We start from the raw sequence: 27,992 nt of genomic DNA on the forward strand, positions 1-27,992 counted from the left end.
CTGAGGAGCCCCAGAGGGGTTGGAGCTGCGGTGCTTGGGGTGGGCGTGAGCGAGATGCCTGGTGACACCCTGAGCCATCCTAGGCCTGCCGGTCCGAACTGCCCCGGGTGAGCACAGCCGGATCAGGCCTCCGGTTGACGGGAGGTGGCTCAGGGTGAAGATGACTGGAAGGATCCCCAGCCAAGGGTACTTGATAGTGGCAAGTAATGAGACCTTCGCCACATCTTGGGGCTGCCCCTTTTGCCTCGACTCCCATCCCTAGGCATGGCTCAGGCCCACGGGATCAGTAACCAAACCCTCAGGCGCCACATTTCTGTCCCAGTGCAATATTAACCGAGAAGATAGACCTACCCTTTAATCAGACTGTGGACAGCCTCCCTGGGACCCCTGAGAGGTGTCCTCGGAGCTGTTCCCCAACCTTCCATACCTCCTTGAGACTTCTGGGCAGGTTAGGAGGAGGAGCCCCTCTAGGGCACACCCATTCTGAAGGGGACCTTGACCTCCCAGGGCTGTAACTTCCCCTCCTCCCTGTTCGAAGTGGCATTTGCAGCCTCCTGCCTCTGTACTGCAGGGAAGGGGGCCAGCCTGTCCTGTTCTTGTTACCTGTGCTCCCTTGCTGTCCTCTCCGGGGAGGACAGACATCTTCCTGCCGCAGCATTCCGCTGACCTTGCCAGGCTCCGGCTCTTAGAACTGAAACCCAGAGGTCCAGGCGGGCAAGGAAGGCAGACTTTGTCTTTGCTTCTGAACTGCGTGGCAGCCCCTCCAGCTTGAAGATGTGCCTCAAACCCCTACAAAGGGACGGGAAGGGGCACAGGGCCTGGAAGCAAGGTCCTTCCTCCATTTTGCCTTCAGAACCTCGAGCTGACTCTTTACCTGAAGTCCATGGCTATGTGCCCCTAAGAAGCCGTCAGGCTCCATCACACCTTTCCGAGGCAAGTCCATGGGGCCCAGAGAGAAGAGATGTGATCAAGTGGTTCTGAGAGATGACACCATAAGCTTTAAATGTTATGTGAAGAGGAAAATTGCCCAAGCTGGGCCTGCACTTGTCTGGATGCTGCGCCCGGTTAGGGAATCTATGACAGGGGATTTAGTGGGAAATGCATTTGCTTGGGATGAGGTGGGTGGGGGGGAGCATCCTGCACTGAGGACCGTTGCCTCCTGCAGGGCACAGGGCTGTCCCACATGCCCTGTCCTTTGCCATCTGAAGTCTGGGGACGGTGTGGAGGGTGTTGGTGCTTAGGCAAACCATGCCCCCCCCACCCCCCACATTGATCTTCCCTGTTTCCAGGACCCTCCTGGGCTGCCAAGGAGCCAGGAGCACCAGTGGTCTCATTCTGCTTGGTTCTGCAGAACCTTCGGAACTGAGCCCAAGCCCCTCCCAGGTCTGGGCCTGTGAAATTTGTTTTTGTGACTTTTAAGGAAATGGGATTTCTTTACAAGGTGGATAGTGTGCACTGGACTACAGAGGCTTTCTTCAGCCTACTAAAAAACTCACTTCAGGCTCTAGTGAGTTTCCCTTTCCTGCTACAGTTGCCCATTCATGCCCCTTAGGAGTTCCGATGCGTTGAGGCAGTGGGAGAAGTACGGACCCTGTGTCACCCAGGTCTTCGCTGGGGTCCTGTCACCCACACGTGCTGGCCGTAAAGCTTCTTTAACCTTTCCTGGCCTCAGTTTTGTTACCTGTAAAGTGGGCTGTAGCAGACATGTAACTAACTAGCCACTGGGGCTTTAAGGCCTCTGGCACCGTTCTTGGCATATAATAAATGTGCAAACTTTGTGGACCATTCGCATCACCAACAATTAGCAATGGAGTGATGACTCGTAGTAGTAGGACCGATTCATGGTTGGAAACATTCTCTCACTCAAACAGGCCTCCCCTCCTGCCTCAGAGGGAGGGACTTCTAAGTTCCACATGTTGCCTATTGTTGGGGGTGCTGCCCTTTAAGTGCCTGGAAGAGTCTGAGGGACTGTCAGAAACCCAGCCTGGATGGGAGTGGGCACCTAGGGAAGAGGGCTGGCGCCTGGCTCCCCTCAAGCGTGCGTACATCCGCTTGTATGTCTCTTGTCTTCCCTGAGCCTCTGTAGTTCCCATCCGTGAGCCGCCAGAGTTACGATGCCCCTGGGATTGTCAGGAACTAATGGATCTGGGTTCTAGGGATGCAGCCTTCTAGAAGTAGATGCAGATCATAAAAAGCCCTTAGTCTGCCCCGGGTCTCCTGTCCCTCTCTGCCTTCAGATGACCTGTGCAGAAATCCCGGCCCGGTTCCTCCACTAGCTTACCAGGTGACTTTGGTGCATTTAACATTCTTGACCCTGAATCTCCTCAGTTGTAGAATGAGGATAAAAGCTTATATTCCCCTATGCATTTCACAGAGGTGTGGTGAGCTAAAGCACTTTGGAAAAGTGAAAAGCAGAACTCAAGGCTAAGGGGCTCACAGGGTGGGGCACGGTGGCAATAAGTGACCATGGGCTGGAAATTCTTGGTGCTCGGTTTGCAAGCCCTGACACCACATAGCTTTTTGTCCACCACATCTGGGCCTAGGACTGGACTTCGGTCACTGCCTCTTATCTTAAGTCGGATTTCCTAGATTTGGGATGAGTAACTCTCAACGGAGGGCAGTTTTGCTCTCATGGACATTTGGTAATTTTTGGGGACATTTTTGACTATCCCAGTTGGGGAGAGGGGGCTACTGGCATCTTGCAGGTAGAGGGCAAACATCTGGCAATGAATGGCGACAGCCCCCCAAAAAAAGAATGATCAGGTCCAAATATCTGTAGGGAGGCTGAGAAACCTGATTGTGGAAGGAGCACTTGGGGTGAGGTGGCCAGGGGCTGGGACAGCTGCTTTTCAGGCCTGACTCAGTCACTGACATGCTGTCGTTAACTTGGGCCAGTCACTCCTCTTACCTGAGCTCTGTTTCCTCGTCTATATTGGGGTATTGGATTGGAGGCCCATCTCCCCTGGGAACTTTCCCTCACCCCTCTGGCTCCCTGCCCCTTTGGGTTGTGTTATGATGCCGTTCTAAGATTTTCTGTGTCCCCATCCCCACCCCATATGGACTTTCCGAGAGGGTCAGGGACTGTGTCTATATACTTGTGGCCCCAGAGTGTGCTCAGCACTGCTTGGCAAACAGTAGACGTTGAAGAAGTGTAAATTACATGCCATCACTGGCACACATTCATTGGGCACCCTTTGTATGCCAGGTATGTGAAGCCACCAGAAGCACAAGTAATGCAGGGTCTTGGCCCTCCTTTTAGGACACCCCTGGGCAGATGTCCTCTGAGGGGAGGACCTGTCTGGCTGGAGTGGAGACAGAGAAGCTGAATTGCGACAGTGGGGGTAGAGGTGGGTGAAGAGATAGAGGTGTGAAGGGGAGAATGGGGAGTGCCCAGAGAGAGGTATACATGCCCTGACCCACCACCCCTGCTCTTCCCTCCTGGAGGTGGCCCAACCTCTCTTTGTGTGTATCATGATTTTGTCCTCCACAGCAGCAGGCCCATCCTGGAGATGAGGGAGCTGAGGCTTAGGGAGGGTAAGTCACCTAACTGTGGCTCAGGTGGGTGGCTCCTGTAAGGCAGGGAGGTGGCCTAGAGCCTGAAACCCGATGCTGCTCTACATTGGGAGATTTGGGCCAAACCTGCTCCCTCCCCAAGTCAGTGCCTCACTTGTTGCATGGCTGGTGGTATCAAAGTGTCTTAGCTATGGAATCTCCAACCGAGTCTTACTTGGAAGCCCAGTCCCCCCGACAGACGGAAGATGCATTGCTGGCATTCGCAGGGGAGTCTTGCTCTACAGTGGTCCCCGGGGCTCCTCAGAGGGACCTCCGGGTCTAGGAGTCCCCTGACCATCAGGGGCTGTCCACACTGGCTGGCTCCAGTCCCTCTTGCCTCGCCGGTAGGCCAAAAATGGCTCTCACCCAGGACCTGGTACATCTTTGCTCAGTGAATTAAAGATTTGTCGCCACCTTTTCCGAGCCCCTGCAGGTGGGTCCTGCCCAGAGGGGGCTGTGTGGCATGAGGTCTGCTCCCTGGGAGGAGAGCCCCATTGGAGATTTGTCAGCTTGCTGTATAACGTGGGGACCTCCCGCTTTACAACGACAGCTTTTTTTTAAGAACAATTTTTTTAAAAAGATTTTATTTATTTATTTGATAGAGAGAGAGAGATAACAAGTAGGCGGAGAAGTAGGGGGTGGTGGGAACAGGTCCCCTGCTGAGCAGAGAGCCCAACTCGGGGCTCGATCCCAGGATCCTGGGATCATGACCTGAGCTGAAGGCAGAGGCTTTAACCCACTGAGCCACCCAGGCACCCTTAGAACAAATTTTTTAAACCTCATGCTTTTCCACCTTTCACAAAATGTTTGTTTGATGGAGAGGTTCAATCTTGGTTGCTGAGCCCCTGGTTATCAGCGGGCAGGGGTGTGTAGTGTCCAGGACCGGCCTCCGGGGGTCCGGGAGAAGGGCTGCACCCAGGGAGAGGTGGAAGGGAGAGGGCAGAAGCAGGTTGACTTCACCGTCTGGCGGAGCACGGCTCCTCCGTGTTCTAAGGAAAACTGTAGCAAATGGCTATTTAGGTCCATTAGTTGTCAGTTCCGCCTGTAATTGCAGCAGGTGGGTGTGAGGCCGTTGGCATCTCCTAAGAGATCTGGCAGCGTCTCCGCCCAATCAAACCAGAGGGATGAATCCTTGGATTTCTCTTGTTGATGAGCCTGGAGTAGTCTCCATTGTCCCCTGAGAGCATGTGGGGTGCCCAGGATCTGGCCGGACACTGTGGGAGTCAAGGTGAAGCCAGATCCCCTGCCCCCCAGACACTTCCAGACAGTTCTATGACCTTTCCTTGGTGCATATGTGTGAAGAGGGGGTGAAAGTGGACGGGGCGGTGGGAGTGGAGAGGAGGGGGTGAGATCTCTCTTCCTCTTCTTACAAGGCCACCTGTCCTACTAGATACCATCTTACCTTAATTACGTCCAAAGCTGTATCTCCAAATAGAGTCACATTGGCTTAGGGCTTCAACATGCAAATTTTGGGGAGACCCAGCTCTGGTCCATAGCACCGGTAAACAGAAATATGCACCTGGCAGGGAGTCATAGCCAAATGGAAGAAAGTAGAACAGAGATGGGGGATACATAGGAAGGGTGGGGGGCAGCACCTGTGAGAAGGTGACATTTGAGGAGAAAAAAGAGGTGTGAATTCCAAGGGAAAAGCAGTGCCCTCTAGAGGGAGTTTGCCTGGTGGGCTTGCGGGGCACAAGGGGGCGGGAATGGCTGAAGCAGTGGGAGCAAAGGGAGAGACTGGGAGATGAGGTTAGAGCCGAGCTGGGGAGGGGCGGCAGTGGCGGTGGTGTGCGTTCATTGGTGATTTACTGGTTATTTTTATATTCAGAGCTTAGGGGAGGTTGTTGGACAGAGGAATGCACAGGATATGTTTCCAGCAGCTTCCTCTAGCACTGTTTGAAAACTAGACCTATGGGACCCAGGGCAGAAGCGGGGCTTCAGGCCAGGAGAGATGCTGGAGCCTTGGACCAGAGGAGGGACGTGGAAGTGGGAGAAGGGGTTAGATGCTGGAGTTAAGGGTTAGAGCTGGCCGGCCATGCCTGTGGGTTGAGCCCTGGGAGGAAGGTCTACGCCCAGAGTTTTGGCCGAAGCACCCAACAGGACAGAGTTGCCGTCCCGGGAGCTGGGGAAGGCTGTGGGTAGAACAGTTTGGGGAGGAAAATCAGGAGGTCCGTTTGGAAATGCTCCATTTGAGAACCACCTAGACATCCGAGTGCAGATGGCAAGCAGACAAGGGAGTCTGGAGCTGTGGGAGAAGGTAGCCCGCAGTCCCCAACGGAGTCTTGACTTTTTTTTTTTTTTTTTTTTAAGATTTTATTTATTTGTCAGAGACAGAGGGAGAGAGAGCGAGCAAACACAGGCAGACAGAGAGGCAGGCAGAGGCAGAGGGAGAAGCAGGCTCTCTGCCGAGCAAGGAGCCCGATGTGGGACTCGATCCCAGGACCCTGGGATCATGACCTGAGCCGAAGGCAGCTGCTTAACCAACTGAGCCACCCAGGCGTCCCGAGTCTTGACTTTTAACGTAGCTTTCAGACTTTGCTGATTTCATGAGTGTCACATTTTTCCTTGCTGTTCTCAGGTGCGTTTTCCATACTAATGATTTTGAACACCTCTTCGTGTACCCCTCAGCTTTTTCAGTTTGCTCACCTCTGACTTGCCCATGGATGTCCTTTGGCCATTTCTTTTGGGACTGCTGTCCGTTTCCTTTCTTCCAAGTGTCCTATTTTGTCCAGACCAAAGGTGTGTTCTCGCTTTCTTTTTCTCCTGATCTGGGTACTCTAATTACTTCTTTTAAAAGATATTTTATTTAAAAAAATTTATTTGAGGGAGAGAACCTCGGCCGACTCCGCGCTAGGTGCAGAGCCCCACCTGGGGCTCGATCTCAGGATCCCGAGATCACAACCCAAGCCTAAATCAAGAGTCTTATGCTCAATTGACTGAGCCACTCAGGCACCCCTCTGATTACTTTTAAGCATTTTAATTAACTTCTAGCAAATTCAAATATATATTTGATCTGTGCATTAAAAAGAATAATAAACTCCAGTGAACTGATCCTCCCCACCCCTGGAATTAGAACATCACTAGCCTGCCTCTCTCTGAGCTTCTCCTCTCTCCCACGCTGCAGAAGTTACCACCAGCCAGGTTTGCACTTGTCATTCCTGGATTTTTGTTCTTATTTACCATTTTATTTCTTGGGTATCCCTACAAATAGTCTGGTTATTCTTGGTTTTGAATTTTGTAACAACTATGTGTTACCGTCCGTTCACTGCTGTAGGACGTTTCATGCAGTGGATGGCCCAGCACAGTCTGTTTATCTGCTCTGTTGTCAGGCTCATGGTTGATTCAAGCTACTGTTACTGTAGAGAGCTGGGGTGTCTGCTCTCCTGCCTATGTCCTGGCCATTGTTTCTTTGGCACACAGTTCCTAGGATAGGGTTACCAGGCTCTAGGGTATGCAAATATGTGCAACATTAGCATGGAAATGCAAATACTTCCCCACAGTGCATGCCTGTACCAGTATGCATACACACTAGGATGCTTAAAAATTACTGTTGACCTCCCATCTCTCCCTAGCCAGCACTTAGCCTTGGTCAACCTTCTTCTTTTTTTTTTTTTTAAGATTTTATTTATTTAATTGACAGAGAGCGCACAAGTAGGAGGAGCAGCAGGCAGAGGAAGAAGCAGGCTCCCTGCTGAGCAAGGAGCCTGACGCAGGACTCTGTCCCAGGACCCTGTCCCAGGACCCCGGGGTAATGAGTCAGCCAAAGGCTGACACTTAACTGACTGAGCCACCCGGGCGCCCCAACTTAATTGCATTTTATTATTTCCTGCTCATTTGGCTGTTGTGTTCTTAATGTAATTTGCCTTTTCCTGTTTAATAGTGAGGTTGAGCAATCTTTCCCATATTTATTCATCTTTCCAGTTTCCTTTTTTGATGATTATCTCATCTAGATATTCTTCTTTTGACCGTTTTAAACACTGTCTTCTCCCCTTCTGCTGAATGTCTTGAACTGACCATGGTGCCCCCCCCCTTTTTTTTTTGAACAGAAGTCTTTAAGTGTGATGTAATCAAATTCATCCTTTTTTTTTTCCTTTATGGTTTGAACTTTTGAAGTTTTAAGAAAATTTTCCCCACCCTTAGGTTAGCAAGATTATTTCACATTTTAACTCTATAGCTTACCTTTCATACTTGGGTCTTTACTTCATCTGGAACCCACTTTTGCATGTGGTGTGGGAAGGGGATCCAGATTTCCGTGCTGAGCCAGTTTTCCTAAAACCACCTACTAAACCATCTGACCATTGCACAAATCTTCTGTGATGTTCCTGCTCCACCTCAGTCTCTTTTTGTGCTTTTGGTGTGTTTGTCTGTTCTTGCACCAACCACACCACTTTTATTACAGTGACTGTGCAAATGTATTAGTATTTAATGGGAAAAATCCTCTCTGTACTCTTGTTTCTAGATTTTTGTTCCTCCATATGCATTTCAGAGTGATTTTATCAAGGTCCTCAAAAAGCCCAACTGGATTTTTAATGGCATTGTGTTGAATTTGTGAGTTACTTTGGGAAGAAATGACATCTTTATATTATGTGGTCCTCTTTTTTTTTTTTTTTAAGATTTTTCTTTTAATTTAATTGACAGAGATCACAAGTAGGCAGAGAGGCAGGCAGAGAGAGAGGAGGACGCAGGCTCCTCACTGAGCAGAGAGCCTGATGCGGGGCTCGATCCCAGAGCCCTGGGATCATGACCTGAGCTGAAGGCAGAGGCTTTAACCCACTGAGCCACCCAGGTACCCCATGTGGTCCTATCTTAAATGGAATGTCTCATTTATTCAGATTATCTTGCTATAAAGAAGTCCTTTGAGTTTTGGCTAATACTTAAATAGTTTGAGTTTTTATTGCAATCATGAATGTTATATTTTTAATTATATTTTCTAGGTGGTTATTACTGGTGTGGAAAATTGCTATTGATTTTTGTAAATTAATCTTATATCTGGCAACCTTACTAAACTCTCATGTATATTGATTCTTTTGGTCCCTGTTGGGACCAGATATTTACAAGAATGTTAGTTTTATCCTATACTTCCCAATTCCTGTATTCTTTCTTTCTTTCTTGAAATTTCCTTAGAGCAACGGCAGGATATCAATTAGTGGTGCTTGTGGCCAACCTTGGCTTGTCCCAAATCTTAAAGGGAATGTGTCTGAGCCCTTGCCATTCAACCTGATATTTTCTGTAAATAAATCTATAACTTGCAAATATAAATTACATCAAGTTAAGAAAGTTCCCTTCAATCCTGGTTTGCTTCAAGTTTTGTTTGATTATAAATACATGTGGATGTTTATCAAATGCCTTTCCTGTATTAAGGTTTTCGTATGATTTTCCTTCCATATTACAGATAAAACCTTGATCATGGTGTATTTTTTTTAGTACAGTTGGATTCAGTTGGCTAACATTTTGTTTAAGGTTGTATCTATATTCAAGAGTGAAATGGGCATGTAATTTACTTTTTGTTTGCTTTCCCAGCTTTACTGAGATATAACTGATATATAACAGTGTATGGGGCACCGGGTGGCTCAATTTGTTGAGCGTCCAACTCTTGATTTCAGCTTAGGTCATGATCTCAGGTCCTGAGGTAAGCCCCACATCAGGCTCCATGCTGAGGATGCAGTCTGCTTACCATTCTCTCCCTCTGCTACTCCCCCTGCTCATGCTCTCTCTCTCTCTCTCTTTCAAATAAATAAATAAATAAAAGCTTAAAAAAAAAACCAACCCCCCCAAAATTATATAAATGTATGAAATGATTACTATAATAAGGTTAATTAATGTATCCATCATCTCACATAATTACCCTTATGTTGCCGGGGCGGTGGTGTCAGTGAGAACATTTAAGATCCATTATTTTAGCAACTTTCAAGGATACAGCACACAACACAGTATTCTTAACTGTGGTCAACATGCTGTGCATAGACCCCCTTGACTTACTCATTTTATAACCAGAAGTTTGTACCCTGTGACCAACATCTCATTTCTCCCACCCCCTGCCCTGGCAGCCACCAGCCTACTCTCTGTGTCTGTAAGTTTGGCTTTTTTTAGAATCCCCACGTAAGTGAGATCGCACCGTATCTGTCTTTCTTTCTTTCTTTTTTTTTTTTTTTTAATAGATTTTATTTATTTAACAGAGAGAGATCACAAGTAGGCAGAGAGACAGGCAGAGAGAGAGGAGGAAGCAGGCTCCCTGCTGAGCAAAGAGCCCGATGCGGGGCTCAATCCGAGGACCCTGGGATCATGACCTGAGCTGAAGGCAGAGGCTTTAACCCACTGAGCCACCCAAGTGCCCCCGTATCTGCCTTTCTATGCCTGACTTATTTCACTTAGCATAATGCCTTCAAGGTCCATCCATGGTGTCACTGTAAATTTCATTCTTGTATGGCCCTTTTATGGTGTAGGAGTCAAGATGACAGTACTGAAAACTGGACTAGCAATATGGTGATCACTGGTCATTCTCTGAAAAGCAGCTTGTGTGGACTGGTGGGGTCAATGTCCCATAGGCCCAAGTTCAAGGGAGACTAGGAGAGGAGGTAAAGATAGTGAGTTAAAGAAGAGAAGAAGAAAGAAATAGCTGGAGGGGAGGGCAGGGCTGAGGAAGGAATAGCAACAGGTTTAGGGGTTTTGTTTTCTTTTTTGACCCTTAGGGGCAGAGGATTAATCATCTTCTTTAGTTTATGGGACACTTTTTTTTTTTTTTTTAATCAGTCTGGACCGTTTAAATCCCTCTCTTACTTTATTCTTTTCCATTTTATCCCTCCATATCTACTCCCTTCGACTCCTATAGGCAATTACTCTAGTTTCTGTTTCTTTTGTTTCTAATCTACATACCAAGAGTTCTCCTTTTCAGTGTCCAGTTCTGTGAATTTGGGCAAATGCATCGTAATGTAAGCACTGGCACAGTCAAGGTAGAGAACAGTTCCATCACACGAAAAATTCTTTCCTGCTGCCTTTTCTGTCATCAGCACGTCCCCTGTGTCACAACCCCTTGCAGCCATGGTGAGAGAGGCTATGATTTCTGCAATTCTGTCTTTTTGCAGAACGTCATTTAAGTGGGAGTCCTCCATTGCATAGTCCGGATTTGTTCACTTAGCTAGCGCATCTGAGGTCCATCCCTGTTGCTGTGTGTATCAATAGTTCGGGCATTTTTACTGCTGACTGGTATTCTACCAGTTGCCCGTTCACTGGTTGAAGGACATGCGGGTTATTTCCTGCCTTGGGTGATTGTAAATGAAGTTGCTCTAAACATTTGCAGAAACGCTATTGTCTAACTCTGATAGGCTTCATTTCATATGGGTAAATACCCAGGAGTAGGAATTCTGGGTCACATGGTAAGTGTATGTTTATAAGAAACTGCCAAACTGATTTCTAGGTGGGCAGTACCATTTTCCTTCCCACCAGCCAAGTGTAATGGTTCCAGTTACTCCGGATCCTCACCAGCCCTTGGTATTGTCAATATTTGTTAGTTAAGTGATTCTGAGAGGTGTGTAGTAGCATTTCCTCGCGGGTTTAGGTTGTATTTCCACAATTGCAGTGGTGGTGAACACTTTTTTATATGCTTATTTGCCCCTTGTATGTCCTCTAGGTCAAGGGTCTGACCAAGTTTTTGCCCACTTACTAATTTGAGTTGTTTTCTTACTATTGAGTTTTGAGAATTCTTCATATAATCTGGATATTCTTTGTCAGATATGTGATATGCAAATATTTCCTTCCAGTCTGTAGTTTTTTTTTCTCTCATATCTCTTGCAGAGTGAAAGTTTTGTTATTAAAAAGTACAGTTTACCCAAAAATAAAATAAAATAAAAGTGCAACTTAGCAATTTTTCTTTTATGGATCATGCTTTTGGTGTGTCTAAGAACTGTTTGCTTAAACCCAGCCATAAGTTTCTTCGTGTGTGTGTGTGTGTGTGTGTGTGTGTGTTTTCCTAGAAGTTTTGTATTTTTATGTCTTATGTTTTAAATCTGTGCTCCAATTTGAGTGAATTTTTGTATAAGATGTAAGGCTCACACACCATGGATATATGTACCACACATATGTGTTCCTCGCCTGTGGCTCGCTTATTGGGTTTCCTAGTAACTTTATTGGTTTTTCCTCTATGTTTGTCTATTTTCTCTTTTTGCTGATTTTCACTCTTATTTTATATGATCTCCTTTCTTCTAAAAACTTTGAACTTAATTTGCTTTCTTTCTGGATTCTGAAAAGCTTAGATCTAGAAGTTTATATCATTGACTCTATACCTATCTTCCTTTATAATAAAGTAACTTAAAGCTGTAAATTTCCCTCTAAATGTAGCTTTGCCTGCAGCCAGAAAATTTTGGTATGCTGTGGTTTTATTATCATTCAATGCAAAATATCTCAAGACTGTCCTTGTGACTTTCCTTCTCTGACTTATGGATATGGTAGAAGTATGTGTTTTATTTCCAAGCATTTGGGATTTTTATTTAACCTATCTTGTTTTTTGAGATTTTGATACCATTGTGGTCAGAGTTTTGCACTATAGTCCAGCATCTGATACATGTTGGGAACCACTAAACGTGTATTCTATAATTGTTGGGGGTAGGGGTCTAGAGATATTAATTTGATGAAATTAGTTGATAGTGTTTTTCAAATCTTTTGTTTCTTTACTTCTACCATTTACTGGGGAAGCATGTTAAGATCTTCAACTGTAACTGTGGTTTATCTGTTTCTCCCTTTAGTTTTGAAGTTTTTTGCTTCAGTTGTTTTAAAGTTGTCATTAGGTAGATGTATATGTTTTGTATTGCTCTGTCTTCTTGATGATTTAATCCTTATAGCATTATAAAATATTCCTCTTTGTCTCTAGTCATAACATTTGTCTTGAGGTCTCCTTTTTCTACTAGTAATATAGCCACACCAGGTTTCTTATCTATTCTACTCTTCTAATTTACATCTGCATGCACATTTCACATTAAATCTGTGATTTAAGGGTATCCTTTTGTAAGTAGCATATAGTTGGGTCTCTTGCTTTTTCATCCACTCTGAAATGTCTGCCTCTTAGTTGAAGTAGGCAACTGATTTTTAACCTCCATTTATGATGCAATGTGTCCCTTTAATCTACTGCACAGTTCTCCCTGGCGTGCACCCTCCATGTTGTGCCCACCAATCCTGCCTGTGATGCACCCCTGGGATGCCTCCAACTCCCCCATCAAAAATCTTATTGCTATGAACATCCTTGTACAGTCCCGTTAGCTGGCTAAGATTCTATCTGAGATGTTTACCCAGAGTAGAGTGGCTTGCTTGTAAGGTTTGCCTATACTTTATTTGATGAAGGATTGCCAGATTTAACAGTATGTCCTCATGGTGGTGGGCACGACCCAGAAGGGAGAGCAAAAAGAAGATGAGGAAAACGGAAAGAGTGGGAAGGCTTGCTGCAGTCCCGTGCTGGAGACAGTGGGGTTGGGACCCACTATGCAGGTGGAGGGGTTTGCCTTGGCCAGCAACTGGGACAGTTCGTTCCCAGAGAAAGAGGGAAAGCAGGTGATATTTGGGCCAATACAGGTAGATGGGTAGACATGGGGGTGGGAGCTTGGAGAAATTCTCTTCTGGGGCTTCTGTTTTCTCAATAATGTAGGAAGCAGCCTGACAAGGGATGGGGAAGGAGGCACTGGGAATTTAAAGAGAAGAGAGGTATGAAAGCGCTGTCTTGGACCAAGGCAACAGAGCCTGATTGCCAGGCCCTTGCAGGGCATGTGGCCCTGAGCAAGAGCCACATTTAAAGAGAAGAGAGGTATGAAAGCGCTGTGCGTGGACCAAAGCAACAGAGCCTGATTGCCAGGTCCTTGCAGGGCATGTGGCCCTGAGCAAGAGCCAGCAGGACTTGTGGGAGAGGCCTGGTGCTGGGCAGCCCAGTCCAGGGCTCAGTGTGTTCCGGTTAGCAGTGCTGCCCCCTTGGTGCTGACTCGCCTCTGTGGGCATGGGGTGGTTGGTACAGAGCGGCTCATAGCCCTTCCTGTGCAGTGGGAGCCAGTAAGCAGCCGTGAGATAATCACACAGTCACTGTTGTGCGGGACGCCAGGGGAGGCTAGGGGTGGTGGCAGCGCAGTGGGGATCGTGGTACCCATTTCAGTGGGAAGTTCTGTAATTACGTGAGCCTGCTGTTAGCAAGGCTCTCAGTGCTGTTTTGTCAATAGCTCGATTTTGTGTTGTAGAAGTGATGCATGCTGTACCAAAAGAAATGAGAAAAATGTAAAAAAAAAATCACAAATAAGAAAGTAAAGATCACCTGAAATTGACCTCCCTCCTCCCTGCAAAGATAACCATGGTTAATTAACATTTAGATGTGTTATTATTAAAGGAAAGGTCTTGTCTCTTGTCCCTGCCCTATGGGCCCTTGAGGTCTGACCTCCTATGCAAATGTGACTGACACCCTCACACCAAATGCAGCCAAGCAGCAGCATGTTAGGCTGGTTGGGCCAAGAGCGGTGACCTCCCATTCCTGGGGGTAATCAGGGAGGGCAGCATGGAGGAGGTGGTCCAGGAACTGTATCTCAAAGGCTGAGGTCCATTGAGTTTCTCTTGCTGTCTTTTTTTCTCCCACGTCCCTTTGTTCGGTGGCTCTCTCAGATAAGACCAGCTCTCAGCCCCCATCCCACATGTGGCTGAGAGGGTAAGACACTCTAGATGAGGCAAGTGGAAGGGGCCTACTCTGCATGAGGAGCAAAGCAGCAGAGCAGCCATAAGGCACAACTCCTCTGAGTGTGTGTCGTTCCATCATAGCCACTCCATTTGTGTAGTGCACAGCCTGCGGGGACGTACATGGTAGTCACTTAAGGAGAACCCTCCACCCCTACTTTAGCACATGGCCTAGTTCCCACACTGGAGCTAGAGGAGGAGCAGGGGCACTTGTTCCACCCTCCCTGGGTCTGTGTCCCCTTCCAGATAGCAGCGACAGTGAGCTGGAGCTGTCCACAGTGCGCCACCAGCCGGAGGGATTGGACCAGCTGCAGGCACAGACCAAGTTCACCAAGAAGGAGCTGCAGTCCCTCTACAGGGGCTTCAAGAACGTGAGTGCTACCCATGCCTCCGGGGCAGGCCCTGACCCACCTAGTCCTCCTGTCCCAGGCTCCAGGAAGGAGGGATCCTGACCCAAAGAGACCTTCTAGAAACTTATCCATGGCTCAGCAAACATCCCAGGGGCCTTTATGGGTCTTAAGTTTTGTGGGAGAGCTGTCTGGGGTTGGTCAGGTCCCCAAATCAGCATTCTGAAGGCACCATCCTCCTTTCTGTGTGTTCCTAATGCTGACCCAGGGAAGGAGCAGATGGTGAGACTTACCACTTACTGCTCCTGCATTACCCTGCCCCAAGGCCAGACTTTCCCCGGTTCCGGTTCCGGGGCTCAATAGCACTCAGCAGTATCTCAGGCAGCAGTATCCCTGGAGGGAGGAGAGAGGCCAGGCCCTCTGCAGTCTGGTGTGGGGCTGGGGATGGCTGAGGTCACTAAAGGGTGACTTCCTGCTGCAGGAGTGTCCCACAGGCCTGGTGGATGAAGACACCTTCAAACTCATTTACTCCCAGTTCTTCCCTCAGGGAGGTGAGTCTGAGGCCAGGCACCCTGGCTCTTCCCCAAATCCCCACGTCCCCCCTGTGGCAGCTCTATAAACAGTTGCTGTCACTTTTATGGAGAGGGGACCATTGCTTCTACCGTTTGCCTGCCAGAGGCCTGGTGCTGCCTCTGTCCTGGTGAAGGGTGGGGAACTCCAGCTCTGGAGGCAGCTGGAACCCGCCAGCCACCGTGGGGCTGCCTGGGTGGGAGCCTCGACACACCCCAGCGCTCACCCTTGCTCTCCCCAGATGCCACCACTTACGCACACTTCCTCTTCAACGCCTTCGACGCTGATGGGAATGGGGCCATCCGCTTTGAGGTAGGTCCCCGACAACCTCCCACATCCCCTGCCCCTGCAGCCCTCCGGGGTGGATCTCCCTGCCCTGAGGCCTCTCTCAGGCCTTCCAGTGGCCAGGCACGATCCTGGGTGTGAATGGTCCCATATGTCCTTCCGAGAAGGAGCAGACTGTGCTGGGCTGGCCCTGGCCCTAACTGTGAAGCTAGGGCAATGGGATGTGGCCTTCTGACTCCCACTCTCCTTCTCACTCAGCCTTCTCTTCCATTCTGTCCCACCAAGCCAAGAGACCTGCAAAGGCACACTGAGGCCATAGGAACCCAGTGTAAAATTTCATTTGAAAAGGGGGCTCAGACTCAGGGGTCTGTGCTTCCGGCAGGATTTCAGGCCCCCAGCTCCAGAATTTAGCCCTTTGTTCCAAGGCAGGTGAGGCAGGCTGAGTGGGTGTGATGTGCCCGCCTCTGATGCCTGCCCACTCCCCCCCCCCCTCCCTGGGCCTTGCCTCTGCAGGGCCTGCGAGTGGGCTGGCCCCGCTGTGGGCTCCACCTCGGCTGGCCACATGGGACCACTTGAGAGAGGCCCCGTCTGTGGAGCCCAGGCCCCTAAAAATAGCCGCAGGCGAAAAGCTGAAACCTCTTTGGAGAGGAGAACCTTGCTGAGAGCCCGGCCTAATCGATAACCACCCTGCTCGGCTTCCAGGGCCAAGGGTAGCTGACAGGAAAGCAGAGGAGGGAGCCGGCTGGGCTCAGGAAGCCCCTGGACGCACTGGGGTGTAATAATAACCCGTCGGTAATGCCGCTCGGTTGATTTTTGTGTCGCGGCCAGCCTGCACACTGACGGCGTGGGGGAGGGGGGCGGCGAGGCCACAGCCTTGTCCTGTGACCGCAGGGGCCTCGCCCGCCCCTGGGCTGCAGGCTCAGGGCTAGTGTCTGCGTGAGTCCAGTGTCGTCATCTGTCCTGTCTTCAGTGATACCCACATGTGGCAAAAACCCAAGCACCGCAAAGGTTGACAGGAAAAACTGATTGTCCTGCCCTGTGACCAGGCTCTTGTGTATCCTTGAGGGGACATCTAAGATTTCCAGAACTGAAGGGTGGGGAGGACTCGTGTGATGGACCCAACCAGGGCTCTGTGAGAGAGTTTTTCTTGTTGGGAAATCAGCTGACAAACAATGAATTCTGGAATACTGAAAAGAAATTTAAAAAAAAAAGGTTACTTGAGAAAAAAAATCATAAGGAACATTGGGGTACATATGGCCCTTCTTCTCACTACATCTGTATTTTTGGATGAGCCATGAGAGACTGTGGACTCTAAGAAACTGAAGGCTTTGAAGGGGGGAGCTTGGGGGGATGTTGAGCCTGGTGGTGGGTATTAAGGAAGGCATGTATTGCATGAAGCACTGGGTGTGGTGCATAAACAATGAATCTTGGAACACAAAAAATAAAATTAAAATAATAAAATTATGTAAGTTAAAAAATTGAAAAAAAAAAAAAAGAAAGAAAGAAATCAGCTAACAGCTCACCAGGGTCCTGGTGCGTGTTGGGTGTCAGGAAGGTCTCAGTCCCCCACCCCCGCCATGGGGTCTGGTGGGCCCTTTCAGGCAGTAGGCGGTGGGTCTTTGTGGAGTGTGCTGTCATTGGCTGAGTTGGGGGCACTGGTGCTGAAGGCCCTCTGCCAGGAGCCTTCTTAGAAGGTCAGGTATCTCCGGCATCATCTGGGACCTTCCAGGGGCTTCCGTGGGCTTCTTTGCCGTGAGGTCAGCTCCTCTGGTTCCATAATGTGTATGTTTATCTTGAGGACCATCTTGATTTCCGCATTCTGCTCTAGGACAGCATTTTCAGAAAGAGAGAAGGGGATGTGTGTCCTTGGGGATCTTCCAGTCGGCAGAGCCCAATCCTGGGTGCCCCATGGGTTGGGGTTCCTGTGGCAGGAAGGACTGTGAGGGGTGGGGGTGGCCCTTGGCCCACCTGAGATGGACTCTTCTCTTGTGCCCCTAAAACAGAAAGTCAGGTCCGCTTCTGGATATTTATAATGACCCCAGTCCTTGTTGTATATTCTTGAGAGACAAGACACATGTTAATTAAAGTGTATCGATATGGTAAAATATGGTAACTTCCCTACCCTCAACGAAAAGAGCACCAGAAAACAGAACAGCACCCAAGCCAACCTCATATTTGCCAAGTGGGAGAAGCGGTCCCACATCCCACCCCAGGGTCGGCTTGCTTCGAGGTTCCTCTTGGGTCCTCTGGGATCTCCCTGCAGGAGGGAGCCTGGTCGTGGCCTCCCCAGCGCAGGCCCAGGCCATGTGCCTGCAGATCGATGCCCCAGAACCCCCCATGCCATCCAGGGCCTTTCTCATTCACCCCACACGTCTTGCCAGCACATGCTGCTGTTTCGGAGTTGGGGCTGGTTGTGTGTCTGGAGGAAGGGGCAGCCACCTCTCCCTGAGCTCCCTCTGCAGGAACCCCCTCCCTGTGTCATTCACTGGCCAAACCCCACGTGGGGGCAGTAACTAGAGAGAACGTGCAGGCCGTCATCACACCCTCTGCCTCCCTGCTCTGGCTGAGCTCCTGCTCTGAACTCTCCCAGAGACCTCTCGTGTGCACTCAGGGGCTTCTCGGTGTGGGAGCGGAGACCTGTGTCACTGTGCCACGGCTGGGCCCCCCAGGCTCCCCGGGCTCTGCCTCAGGGACACGACGGCAGAGCAAGGGCTGTGGAGGCGAGAGACTTCGTTTGCCTTGGAGTCAGGGGGTTACAGCTGGTGACAGTCCCACATGAAACTGTGCTGTGTGGGGCTGGAAGTTTAGGACTACCAAGTCCTCGGACGTTTGCTGGCAGGACATGGGGTACTCTGTGGGTTTTGGAGGAAGGTCCAAGTGGCCTCGCAGGGGACATTCCCACTCGTCCCTGGCTTAGTACCATCACCACTGATCTACCTGCACACTTAGGGACACAGAATGGAGACATTCCTCAGATGGTTGTGGCTGACTCTGAGGGCTGTGAGGCAGCAGGCAGGCCTGGGTCTGTGAAGACAAGATGGCAGCGTTAGTGGGGAGGAATAGTGGTACTGGCACCCCCCCACACACACACACACCGTGACTCACATGAGAAGGGAGGCCCTATGTGGGCCTTCACCATCCCCTGCATCCTCAAAATGGGACTCCACACCTTTGCGTCCCATTGGGGAAGCCTGTCAGATCCCAGAGACGTGATTTCGGGGACGTGGTACCTCTTCATTAACTCATGCAAGAGCTTCAGTGATGATTCCCCAAACTGAGGCGGGTAGGAACCATCACCTGTTTCTCCTTTAACATTTTCTTCACTGACACACGCACAGTGGACTTTACGAGCCCAATAGAGTGACAGAGTGTGCTTTGAAAGAGCAGCCCTGAGGCGCCCACCCACACACCCGAGGAGGCCGCCACCTTCCGCTGTAGCCCATTGCCACCGTTTGCCTCCGTGTCCCTGGTAGCACCTGTGTCCCCAGTGGCTGCCCAGTTCTAGACTACTGGTCCTCCACTGGGGGGGGGGGGGGCAAGGAGCTGGGTCTCCCATGGGCATACACACCCCTCCCATATCCCCTGGCTTTCCAGAATGATAGGATTCAGGTGAGACAAGGACTGTGTTTTGCTCTGATGGCGTGAACGGATTACGTTTTCCTTCCCTGCACACATTCTTTTTTTTTTTTTTTTTTTAAGATTTTATTTATTTATTTGACAGATCACATGTAGGCAGAGAGAGAGAGAAGCAGGCTCCCGCTGAGCAAAGAGCCCGATGCGGGGCTCGATCCCAGGACACTGAGATCATGACCTGAGCCGAAGGCAAGCGGCTTAATCCACTGAGCCACCCAGGCGCCCCAACCCTGCACACATTCTTACTTTGCTGCCAGTTAACAGTGGTCCTGTTTGTTGAGTTACCCGCGGCCTGTGACCTGTGATCTCATCATTAATTCAACCCCAGGCCTTTCTCCCATCATCCGGATGGGCACCTCCCTGGGGACGCTCCTCAGCCTCTCTCCTTCTGGGGTTGGGTCCCCTGGTTCCAGAATTCCGCATCTTCCTCTTCCTTGCTTTATTCTCCCTTTTCAGGGGTACAGCTCTGAGCAGCTTCCTATGAAAGAGTAACATGGGAGGTAACTTTTGAGGCTTTAGGTATCTGGAAGCATCTCCACTGCGTTCCGAAGCTGCCGTGGGAAGTTGCCCTCCCTCCCCGTGGCGGTGGCCGCACTTCAATCAACGGCTTCTTACCAGAGGCAGAGTGTGCCGAATCCTAACCCTCTGTATGGGACCTGGTTTTGTTTGTTCTGTTTGGTTGTATTTTTCTCTCTGGAAGCTTGTAGGATCCTCTTTTTGCAGCCGGCACCTGCAGGCCACACGGTGGGCCATTTCCGTGCACTATGCTTGGCCTCGGCAGGACCAGGATGCTCCCAGCCTTCCATTCTGGGAAGTCCTTCCCTGCTTCTCTGGCCTGCCTTCCTCCATCTCCTCCGACTCTCCCAGGAATTCCTGGTGCACGCGTGGTGGTTCCTCCGGAGTGGACCTCTTGTTGCCCTCTTTTCTTTTTTCCAGCTTTTTCCTTTTCACATGACTTTATGGAAGATTCTACGTGCTCTTCCAAACCTCTTCTGAGTCTGTCATTTTGTTTTCTTATTTTCAATTCCCAAAGCTCCTTCTTATTCTCAATTTGTAGCATCCTATTCTTATTTTTGGGGGGTGACAGATGTCTAATCTCTACTTCTAGTCATTTTTCTTAAGTTTTTTTCCTCCTGGAATAAGTTTTGTTTCTTCCAGGTTGCTTTCCTGTTTCCATTAGCCTTTCCCAGGTACAGACCTCTTTACATCCAGAAAATCTGATGTTCGAGGGGCAGCCCAACCCCTTAGTGCACAGCCCGGCCCCCTGCAGTTTGTCTGTCATCCTCCACTCCCTGTTCCAGGACAGCCCGGCTCTGCTCCCTTCTTTCAGAAGAACCTGGGAGGGTCCCATGGGGCAAGACGGCTCACCCTGCAAGCCTTCCAGGAACTGGAAGAAAGGGCTTGCTTTCCATCAACTGTGAGAGCAGTTGGAGTTTTCCCACAGAAGCCACTGGAACATTCATGAAACAGTATAATAAATTATCTGCACACCTCAGCAATGATTGCCCCACACAGGCATGCCGTGATGCCAGAGCTGAGCTCTGTTCGTTTAGCTTTTAAGCTGTAAGTTCTCAAGCACCTTGACCTGCAGATCCTTGGTGAACTAAAAGTGGAGCACCCCCTTTATTAAAAGAGCACCATGGGTCTTCTCTGCCGGTACTCATTCATTAAATGGGTCTAAGACACCATGTATTTGAATATCTGTACTTGAGAAGATCAGGACCAGCCACCATGTCATCTCCACCACACACACGTGCGCAAACACATACTCATGCCTGCACACGCAACCCTCGGGCACACACACATGTACACTCACACACTTGCACAAACACGCATGCATGCGCGCACTCACACACACATACACGTGTGCATACACACTCACGCATACACTCATACTGTGTTGACCTAATAGACACCTGCCTGCGCTGTAAGGAAGACTCCTCACCTACAGGGGTGTGAGGCCACACGGCAAAGTGGAAATGAAGTCTGGGCATGGGGCTGTCACTCTGTACCCTCCCTTCCCTCCGTAGGACTTTGTGGTCGGCCTCTCCATCCTCCTGCGAGGAACAGTCCACGAGAAGCTCAAGTGGGCCTTTAACCTCTATGACATCAACAAGGATGGCTACATCACCAAAGAGGTACAGGGCGGTGGGGTCCCTCTCCCTTGTTGCTGGCACCACACACCCAGTCTCTCTCCACTGCTCCCCTGCTGGCCCTGTCTCCCGTTCCTGTTCAGAAAGGTGGCTCTCAGCCCCGCCCTGGTGGGGACAGCAGCCAGGGGACTCTCCTCCTCTTCAGGCTCTTGGTCCTGGATGCCTGGGTGCAGGGGGCATGGGACTTGTTCTGTGCCCTTCCCCACGCAGCTTGGTCTAGTCCGACAAAGATTCTCAGGTCATTCTTTCCTTACAGGGAGATCCTGAGGGAGACACGGTAGAGAAGCTGGGGACAGAGGGTGGGAGTTGCTGGCCTTGGCTCCTCCCAGCCAGGGGGGGCAGTGTGGCTCTTTCAGGCAGGTGGGGGTCTTCGCCATACTGGCCTATAGTCTGGTTTTGTTCGGCCCAAGCATTTTCTTGTATATGAAAGAGTTGCTACAGTTTCAGATTTTGGAGATGGCACATTAAAATCTAGCTCCAGCTTCTGGAGAGTCAGAGGCTCACGTGGGTATGCTAGATGGGGGTGAGCCCGTCTCCGTCCAGCTGGGGCTCCCCTCCTGCTCCCTCCCTCCTCAGAGGCAGCCTCTCCCCTTGGGCCCTGGTATGTCCCCACATCCTCGCAGCCGGGCTCATGCCAGCCGCCCCGGCCCCCCTCCAGGAGATGCTGGCCATTATGAAGTCCATCTATGACATGATGGGCCGCCACACGTACCCTGTCCTGCGGGAGGACGCACCCCTGGAGCACGTGGAGAGGTTCTTCCAGGTGAGAACTCTAGCCCCGGACCCTGAGAAGAAGGGCAGATGGGGGAGGGATGGGGTCCCCCTCTTAGGACAACCCTGGGTGGGCCACTCCCCCTCTCTGAGCTCACCTCTCCCCACGAGGAGGTTAACCTTGCATCCCCCACTGGGCTGGTTGTCAGGATCCCAGGGAGCAGATAAAAACATCACCTCCACTCCCCAACCCACTGAGCCTCCTCTTGGGGCACGCCAGGGCCTGTGGATTCCAGGGCATTTGACACCCCAGGCCAGTGTTCTGGTGCCTTCCAAAAGCTCTCCCAGCCCCTCCAGAAAAACCACGCAGGAGGAGTAGGGTTGGGTGACCTTGCTCCGTGTCCATGGGGACGAAAGGGGCTGAAGTTTCTACCTCCCATTTGCTGGCCGCCCGTGCTGTGCCTCCATTGCTCCATCTGCCCTGGCTGCCCGCCAGGGAGGTAGGGGGACAGAGGGGCGTGGGGATGCACTGCGGGAAGTGGAAGCCCAAGAAGGCTGCTGGGAAGTGGCTGGGTGTAGGGAGCAGGCCGGGGAGGTGTCAGAGAGGTCAGCTATGCCATGGAGGTAGCCGGGGAGGGTCCTTCATGTGGCCCGGATCCAGCATAGAAGGCAGAGGGGACAGGTTGGGATGGAAGGGACCCACAGACTAACTGAGGCCATGGCTTGGGTTACAGAAAATGGACCGGAATCAGGACGGGGTGGTGACCATTGATGAGTTCTTGGAGACCTGTCAGAAGGTAGGTGGCATCGGGAGTCGAGGACACCCAGGGTCCTGCCCCTGCCGGCCCGAGCCCCTCCCGACCTCTAGACTTCATATTGCCACTTTGGTCTGAGCCCATCCCTTGGCCACCCGCTCCTGCCGGCCCACAGCCCACAGGCTCACCATCCCTCGGACTGCCCTGTAGGGCCTCATGTCAGAGCGGCAGACACAGACCAATAGGACAGTTGGGCCCCTGGGCCCACAGCACGGGGTCACACTGTAAGAAAGGTGCCTGGAGCCTCCCCTGGCCTTGCTGTTGGCTTTCCTCTTCAGAGCACCCTGGGGGTCCATGACACGTGCCTCCCCGTCTCACTCCCAGAGCCGCCTCTCAGGGGCCTCTGGGCGCCCCCTGAGTGCAGCCGAGGAAGTCTGTCTGTCCACAGGTCAGCAGCTCCCGGAGGTGCTTGTAGTCGGGCTCGGGGGCTGAAGAGAGGCTGGGCCCAACCAGGTGCCCCTGCCCCCAGGGAGACAGACAGAGCAGTCGCTGTGGGGTTCCGAGTCTCTGGAAGGAATCTGCTGAGGGTAGGATCAGTGTGGGCATGGCCTGCGCCACCCGCCCGAGCTCTGACCGGGCCCCTTCTCCTCCTCTCTCCACACAGGATGAGAACATCATGAGCTCCATGCAGCTGTTTGAGAATGTCATCTAGGCCGTGGCGGGGGGGAGGGGTCCTTGAGTGGCCAGTGCCACCTCTGCCCCCAAAGAAATCTCAGTCCTGCCGGGAGCAGCTTCTATGAGAAACTTTTTTTCTAATATATTTGCAAAAAGTGAACAGTCTGCTCTAGACACACACACATAGAGCCTATTCCTCTGGGCTGGGAGAGGGGGTGCAGAGGTCAGGGAGGGGCGGAGTCTGGCTGGCTGGGAGCCGGATCCAGGTGACGAGAGCTGTACCACCTAGGGCCAGCCCCTGTCCGGGCCAGTGCAGTGGGGCTGCCCCCGGAGTGGGCACTGAGCGAGCCATGTCTGCAGGCTGCTGGCTGCGAGGTACTGTCTGGAAAGTGCTCAAGGTCCCCTTACAGAAGAGGGTCCAGTCTCCAAAAGGCCCCTCTTGTGAGTCCCCTTGCCCCTCCTCCCGTCACCCTTCTTTCCCACCCCACACAGGCCAGGTTGTGGGGGCTACTCTGGCGTTTTTGTCCCCCAGCCACTCCCCTGCCCACCGACTACACTCCCAGAATGCTCATCACCGCAGGATGCTTGCCGGGCAATAGGATCAAGGGAGTTGGGACGGGGAAAGAGGTAGGAATGGAGACGGCCTGCTGTTTCCTGGAAACACTTCCCTGGGGTCCCAGGATGCCCGTCACCCCACTGGCAAGCTCCAGCGGTAAGAGGCCACTGGACTGTCTTCTCTCCATCCTGGGAAGGGGGCCTCTCAAGCTCAGGGATTAGGTTTCTTGGTGGAGAATCTTAGGGAACTGTCTGCCAAGTCCACTACAATGGAGGAAGACTTCCCTTGCCTCAGTCCGAGCCCAGTGGGAATGAAGTGGGTGGGGCTGCCCATCCCTGTCTGGCACTAGAGTGTTCAACCCCAAGGTCATGAACAGGTCCTAAGAAGAGGTCACAAGGATCAGGGACTGGCAGCCAGGGAGCACAGGTGGCAGAGCAAGCCTGAGAAGGGGCTTCTCTCTCCTTTCTTGCCTGTTCCTGTGTCCCTTGGCCCCCAGCTTGGATGAGCCCCCCCACTACCACTTCCTGGTTAGGGTCCTAACGTGATGTGTCCAGCCCTCTCTACACAGGCTCCCCCAAGCCCATACAGAAAGCACAAGCACCCAGAGCCACTCAGGCTGCAGCCCACAGAGGGAGCCAAGGACACTCTGGTTTTCCAAGATCAGGCTCTCCTGGTGGGCTGAGGCCGGGGTCACGGTGGCCCCAATCAGGTAGTTCTCAAGAAGAAGCATGGAGCTCCATTCTGTGCCTCAGAGCCCTGCGGCCTCAAAGCCCATCCCCATTCCAGCCCGGCTCACCAATATTCAAAAGCACAAATCGTAGGGACTGTCCTTGTCTGCGTTCTTCTCTGGGGATGGAGGCTCCTGTCAGCCTGAAGGCAGAGCCAAAAGTGAGGGCTGAGGGGCCTGAGGCTGAGTGGGAGATCAAGAGAAACTTCCAGGAAAGAGAGAGGCTGCTCTCCTCCGCCCAGGCCTCCCCAAGAAGGAACCCAGCCCTTTCTGAGGAACATTCCCATACAATACATTCCACCGGCTGTCTCTCTGCTCAGGCCTGGCCCAGGGGTGTGAGCAGGGCCCTCAAAGGAAAGTGGAATGGTGGACGCCATGGAGATTGGCCTGGTTTGGTCACGGGGACCCCTTGGCACCTACACACACAGGTGGTCCTCTCCCTCGGAGTTGTACTGACACCCCATCTCCAGTCTGACTGAAATGAGGGGTCTTCCCTCCTCCAGGAGGGCATCAGCTTTCCCTGGCTCAGGGATCTTCTCCCCCTCCGCCCACCTCCAGCCCCCTCGGCTGGCATAGCTGTGCTTCTAAGGGGCCCAGGCCATGGAGAGGGTCACCACCATGCTCCTGCCCCTCTTGGCCTGGGGCCAGACTGGCTACACGTCCAAGCAGGAGGGGTCTGTCTCCCACGCTGGGATGCGGACTGGCCGCATGTCTGCATGGCAGAAGCATCTCCCTGGGGTGCAGCCTGGGAGGGTGGTTCCTGTTCTCAGCGCCCACCAATATTCAGTCCTGTATATTTTAATAAAATAAACTTGGCAAAGAAGAGGGACTCTTGTTGGCTTTATCCCAACTCTGGATTTCAGTCCAGCCCCTCCCATCCCTGCTGCTAATTAGCGATGGCTCTTGCCCAGGGCTGTGCTGGTAAATGTTTGACATTCCCTGAAGTGTAGCACTTGCCAGTGTCCACGCTTGCTGGCTCACCAGCTCTCAGGCTCCCACTGTGCCGGCACTAAGGGCGGAGCCAGGCAGGGAGGCCCACTGTTGGGAAGCCTGTACAAGAAGCTCCAACCCCCGGAACCTCTGCAGAACCCATGGGACGGGCTGCCTTCTTGAGGTGCCATTTGTATTCCCTCCCAGATCCTTTTTCTTTTTCAGTGCCAAGAAGTCATTCCTGCCATGTCCCCTTGGCTGGAGGGTGCAGGTGACAGAGCAGAAGCAGAATCTGCCTGAAGATAGTTTCCTCTCCTGGCTTTATTTTCAAAAGAGTAAACTCAGTGAGAATGATGCCAGGGGAGGGGCAAGAAATGAAAACCTGGCATGGAAGAGTGGAAGGGCTTTCCCCAACTCAAGGATGGGGAGGAGGGAGGTTCTCGGGGATCTGCAGTGCTTTAAGGACCAGCCCCCATGCTATGTGACATCACCTCCACAGTAAACACAGACCCAAGCCTCCATGAGTCACCAGGCTTGGCTGATGGGCATCTCAGCAGTAGTTGGGAGGACAGGTGACAGGAACCCACTTCCACCACCACACACACCAAAAGGCCCTAGGGCCTTGGCGCAATCCAGGTAAGGAAGCCCTGACCTTGCTGTCTAGGATGGGATATCCTGCATTTGCCATGGGCTGACCACCATGGTGAGCATGTTCACTCTGGTCACAGCCTAAAGGGATGCTGGGTTAAAAGATCTTAGGACCTCCCGGTCATTGAAAAATGGAGCCAAGCAGGTGGCTTGAGGCTGGGTGTAAGCACTGACTCAGTTCATGATGGTCTACTGAGCTAAGAGTGGGGAAAGCCCATCCGTCCAGCCAGCCAGCCAGCCTCCCTCCATCTATCCATCATCCATCCTCCCTTCATCCATCCTCCTTACAGCCATCTATGCATCCATGCATCCATCATCCATCCTTCCTTCATCCATCCATCATCCATCCTCCCTCCATCCATCATCCATCCTCCCTCCATCTATCCATCATCCATCCTCCCTCCATCCATCATCCATCCTCCCTCCATCTATCCATCATCCATCCATCATCCATCATCCATCCTCCCTCCATCTATCCATCATCCATCCATCATCCATCCTCCTTCCATCCATCCTTGCATCTGTGCATCCATCATCCATCCTCCATCCATGCATCCATAATCCATCCATTTATACATATGTTTTCTATTGATTCACTAAGAACCTTCCTGACCTGGATACTCAGTGCAGAGGTGGTGATCAGGGTATGACTTCTGGGTAGCTGGTGGCACTGACGGGTTCAAAGGAGCCCTGGGTACAGGGACAGGAGACTTAGTCCTGACCTCGGCCATAAAACGTATGTGGCCTTGGACAAGTCCCATCCTCTCTTGCTCCCTGGGTGTTGGTGTAGAAGAGAGGGAGAGAACACTTTCCAACTCATTTTTTAAAGAGTGGTATTACCAGGATTTTTAAACAACCAGTCATGGGTAGGATAAGAAGGAAAAATAGAGGACATTCTCAACCATAAAACAAGGGTGTAAATAATCAGAATATCAGTAAACCCATTCCAACAATGTATGTATTATATCATGACAGATTTGGGTTTATCCCAGAAGTGCAAGGTTTGCCATTTAAAAATATAGACACTTCAGTTTCCAATAACATGGAGTGTCTAGGTGACTGGATTATTCCTTCCACTGAAAACAACTAAAAATCTAGGATAAAATAACTTCTTAGAAAAATCACTGACCTGACCAAAAGGTAAAGCATTCTTGGACCAGGAACTAAGTGAATATGGAAATTCAGAGATGTAAGCAGAGCCATGAAAGGACTTTTTGAAACAGGTAAGCTTGGCTGAGTTTGGTTTAACATCCTTTAAAAGCCTAAGGTATAAGAGATCAAGCCCAGGATTTACCCAGGTGAGAAATCTATCACGAAATCCTCCACAGAACTGGGACCCCAGTTACACCCTTGGGGCTAATGAGCGTGAACCAGAAGGAAACCCAGCTGTTCCCACCTTCTCTCCAAGGAGGCTGCAAGAAAATTTGACTATCTCAATCCCCCAGTAAAACTGGGAAAACTCATCCCTAAAATTAGGAAACATGAGGGGTTCCTGGATGTCTCAGTCAGTTGAACATCCGACTCTTGATTTTGGCTCAGGTCGTGATCTTGGGGTCCTGGGATTGAGCTCACCAGGGAGTCTGCTTGAGATTCTCTTTCCCTCTGCCCCCGCCCTGTGTGTACACATGCTCTCTCTAAAATAAATAAATCTTCAAAAATATTAGGAAGCATGAGCTAAACTTTATGTGAGTTTGCAGCCCAGATTCACACAGAAAATATGATTGAAAATTTAATTCGTAGTGATCTGTGTAAAGTTGA

General features: G+C 51.0%; 1 protein-coding gene and 1 long non-coding RNA gene across 6 annotated transcripts in view; one reads left to right on the plus strand and one right to left on the minus strand.

Annotated features, from left to right (window-relative positions):
* Positions 1–25,479, plus strand: part of KCNIP3 (potassium voltage-gated channel interacting protein 3) — an 82,215-nt gene extending 56,736 nt beyond the window's left edge. For all 4 annotated transcript variants that reach the window (XM_059188434.1, XM_059188432.1, XM_059188435.1 and 1 more), the window contains 7 exons: positions 14,491–14,615; positions 15,073–15,142; positions 15,403–15,473; positions 21,110–21,217; positions 21,891–21,995; positions 22,678–22,740; positions 23,363–25,479. In XM_059188434.1, the coding sequence (XP_059044417.1) occupies positions 14,491–14,615; positions 15,073–15,142; positions 15,403–15,473; positions 21,110–21,217; positions 21,891–21,995; positions 22,678–22,740; positions 23,363–23,410 (590 nt within the window). In that variant the 3' untranslated portion in view covers positions 23,411–25,479. The remainder of the gene's footprint in view (positions 1–14,490; positions 14,616–15,072; positions 15,143–15,402; positions 15,474–21,109; positions 21,218–21,890; positions 21,996–22,677; positions 22,741–23,362) is intronic.
* Positions 16,201–18,859, minus strand: LOC131840462 (uncharacterized). 2 transcript variants are annotated; one of them, XR_009357360.1, is made up of 3 exons: positions 18,384–18,859; positions 16,970–17,440; positions 16,201–16,633 (listed from the first exon to the last, which is right to left on the minus strand). It is a non-coding gene; the product is annotated as an uncharacterized LOC131840462 (long non-coding RNA). The 2 variants fall into 2 exon arrangements; XR_009357359.1 differs by having other exon boundaries at positions 16,970–17,503.
* Positions 25,480–27,992: the final 2,513 nt, after the last annotated feature.

Source organism: Mustela lutreola, chromosome 9 (genome assembly GCF_030435805.1).
Source record: "Mustela lutreola isolate mMusLut2 chromosome 9, mMusLut2.pri, whole genome shotgun sequence".
NCBI lineage: Eukaryota > Metazoa > Chordata > Mammalia > Carnivora > Mustelidae > Mustela > Mustela lutreola.